This window comes from Saccopteryx leptura, chromosome 10 (assembly GCF_036850995.1).
Source record: "Saccopteryx leptura isolate mSacLep1 chromosome 10, mSacLep1_pri_phased_curated, whole genome shotgun sequence".
NCBI lineage: Eukaryota > Metazoa > Chordata > Mammalia > Chiroptera > Emballonuridae > Saccopteryx > Saccopteryx leptura.
The window spans coordinates 9,086,700-9,089,744 of NC_089512.1; the positions used below are offsets into that span (position 1 = coordinate 9,086,700).

At 45.0% G+C, this 3,045-nt stretch overlaps 1 protein-coding gene across 1 annotated transcript; it reads left to right on the forward strand.

The window, feature by feature from the left end:
- Positions 1-475: 475 nt before the first annotated feature.
- LOC136382371 (C-C chemokine receptor type 1-like) lies at positions 476-1,543 on the forward strand. The gene has a single exon (XM_066351545.1). The coding sequence runs from the start codon at positions 476-478 to the stop codon at positions 1,541-1,543; it is 1,068 nt and encodes a 355-aa protein (XP_066207642.1).
- The last annotated feature ends 1,502 nt before the right edge of the window (positions 1,544-3,045 follow it).

Sequence of the window (3,045 nt, forward strand, 5' to 3'; positions counted from 1 at the left end):
GAACTTTTCTGTCTTCATGTGTAAAATGGGAGACACAAATGGTGCCCTTCCTGGATTCTTTAACACTGAGTCCAATGACAGGTCCATGGGAATCATGAGGGAAACATTGGTGATGAAGAATGTGGTTGCTCTCCCTTTGTCTGGGTGCTCCATCCACCAGACGTTCCCTTCCCAACAGTCATTGCCAAAGTGTTTGACTTCACGGTTTGTGCACTCATTTGTTTATTGTCTCCCCTACATTAGACGCACCCCTCATTGAACTACAATTTCCATGATTGTAAAGAACACCTGGGTCCACTTTGTTCAAGGTTGTGTCCCAGGACATGGTTCACAGTTGACAATTTTCACTCAATAAACAGCTGTCAAGTGGCTGGTGTCATATAATAACTGCCTTGTCTCTGTTGTCCAGAGCCCACTGACTTTACCAGCAAATAAATACAGAAACCATCTTCCTGGACCCGCGGAAGAAAGCAGGATGGAAATTTCCAACATTTCAATGGACTATGAGGGGACCACAGACTCCAACTCATTGAACAAAACCTCGTGCCAATATGAACCTTTAAGGTCTTTTAGAGCTCAGCTGCTGCCCCTTTTGTATTCCCTGGTGTTTGTCATTGGCCTGGTCGGCAACATCCTGGTTGTCCTGGTCCTCTTGCAACACAAGAGGCTCAAGGCCATTACAAACATCTACGTTCTCAACCTGGCACTTTCTGACCTACTCTTCCTCTTCACGCTGCCCTTCTGGATTCACCACTATTGGAAAGATAACTGGGTGTTCGGCGAGGTCATGTGCAAGTTGCTGTCGGGGCTTTATTACGTAGGTCTGTACAGCGAGATCTTCTTCATCATCCTGCTGACCATCGACAGGTACCTGGCCATCGTCCATGCTGTGTTAGCCCTGCGGGTCCGGACTGTCACATTTGGTATCATCACCAGCATAGTCAGCTGGGTCCTGGCCAGCCTGACTTCAATTCCAGACTTTTTCTTTACACATACCCTGAGCAATGAAGGTTGTTACATCTGCAACTCATTTATCCCTCGTACTTACTACAGTCATTGGAGAGAGTTTCTGGCTCTGAAACTGAACATCCTGGGGCTGGTCTTGCCTCTGGTGATCATGATCGTCTGCTACACGGGGATCATAAAGATTCTGCTCAGACGACCCAATGAGAGGAAATCCAAAGCCTTCCGTCTGATTTTTGTCATCATGATCATCTTTTTTCTCTTTTGGACGCCCTTCAATCTGACTCTGTCTATTTATGCATTTGAACACGTTCTTTTAGTCAATTACTGTAACCACAAAGACCAACTAGCCCTGGCCATTCAAGTGACAGCCGTCATCTCCTACATGCACTGCTGTGTCAACCCCATTATTTATGTTTTTGTTGGCGAGAAGTTCCGCGAGTACCTGCGTGAGTTGTTCTACAGTCTCCAGTCCCTGAGCCCAGGGAAATGGCTCCCCTTCTTCCACACCAAGAACCAGGACAAGGCCATCTCCATGTCTCCATCTGCAGGGGAACAGGAACTCTCTGACGGGTTCTGACTCAGGTCCCAGCAAGAGTGACCTTCCAGGCACAGTGGCTGTAGCTGGAGGAGGCATCTTGGGTGTCTTGGCCAGACTGTGACCACTGACCAGTGTGGAGCAACGCCACCTGGTTCTTGAGGTAGATCATCTCTGGTCCTTGAGCCTTCTCCATGAACTTCTCCTTGGAGACGAATGAGTGGGCTATGTCGTTCTGGATGAAGGAGGAGAGGGTGTCAGCCATAGGCTTGGGCCAGAGTTCCAGGTTCGTGACTATAAACATTTGTAAACAAAGCCACTGAGCATCCCCTCACCTCTACCCGCACCACCAGTGAGCTTGGAAATAGTGATTTCCACAGTTGACTCCCCCCTTCAGAGTTTAGATTGCTGGAAGCCCTCAGGAACATAGAACTCATGATGGCAGAACTTGAGACCTAATGAAAAATAGAGTTGGGAAAATGTCCTTGACAATGGCACTTTCATTAGAGAATATTTTTATACTGACTAAAATCAAGCAATTCAGGTCTAGTGCCAGATACAGACCTTGTGTTTAAAAGGTTGCACATCTGGAAATAGCCATGGAAAAAGTAGAGTCATTGTTTCAAAACTCCAGACTTCAAACTCACTTCTAAATCTCTTTACCCTATTACATACAATGTTCATTGTTGATGAACTTTGTTATACTTTATGTTTTCTCTTGTGCATGTTCATGATTATAACAAAGATGTACTACTGTTCTCACCCTTCTGCTCTTGTTGTTTTTAAAAGGAGTACACTCAATCAAGTTTCAAGCTCAATACATTATTTCACAGCATTGTTTATGGTGTCTGCACTGAAATCGTCGGCAGATGGACTCAAATTGACTCGTACGCCCATTGTTGATTCCACCAATCAATTCACTCCCACGTAGTGACTGAGGACCTGCTCGCGTCAAAGCAACCCTCCAAAACTAGGTTCAGGCGGGAGGGGTGTTCTCTAAGAGCCCTGTGCTCAGTGAGGTGACAGCCACAAGAATGCCAACAGAGCCCGGGTGTGGTGGGTAAGGCTGGGACCAGGGATACAAGACTGCTGTGAGTAGAGCCTGCCACCCACACATGCACCGCATCCTTCCATGTGCCGAGATGTGAAGGAGCCTAATGAAATGGTCAGTTTGACCCCAGAAACAGGCCTAATAGAGATTCCGGGCAGGGACTTCGAAGTCCAGCACCAAATCACTGTGTAGCTTTTGTTCATCCCCAAAGCATTCTGTCTTAGCTCTTAATTTAACAAATTAAAACCTTTTAGAAAAATAATTAGGTGAAACAGTGTAAGCAAATTTTGAATATAAAAAGTAATTTTTTGAAAAGGAAATTGCCCGGCTTATAAATCCACACACATTATAAAACATAAAATACAAAAATGTTAACACAGAGAAAAAAGATATGTAACAAACTAAAAATTCAGACCAAGATGCTATCATCAACTCCCCTAATGTATCAGGAAATTTTACAAATCAGTAGGAAAACCACTTGGATTTTTCTATC

What these genes read in the sequence shown, in the direction of transcription:
- LOC136382371 (XM_066351545.1), top strand. Translation starts at nt 476, where the DNA reads ATGGAAATTTCCAACATTTCAATGGACTATGAGGGGACCACAGACTCC.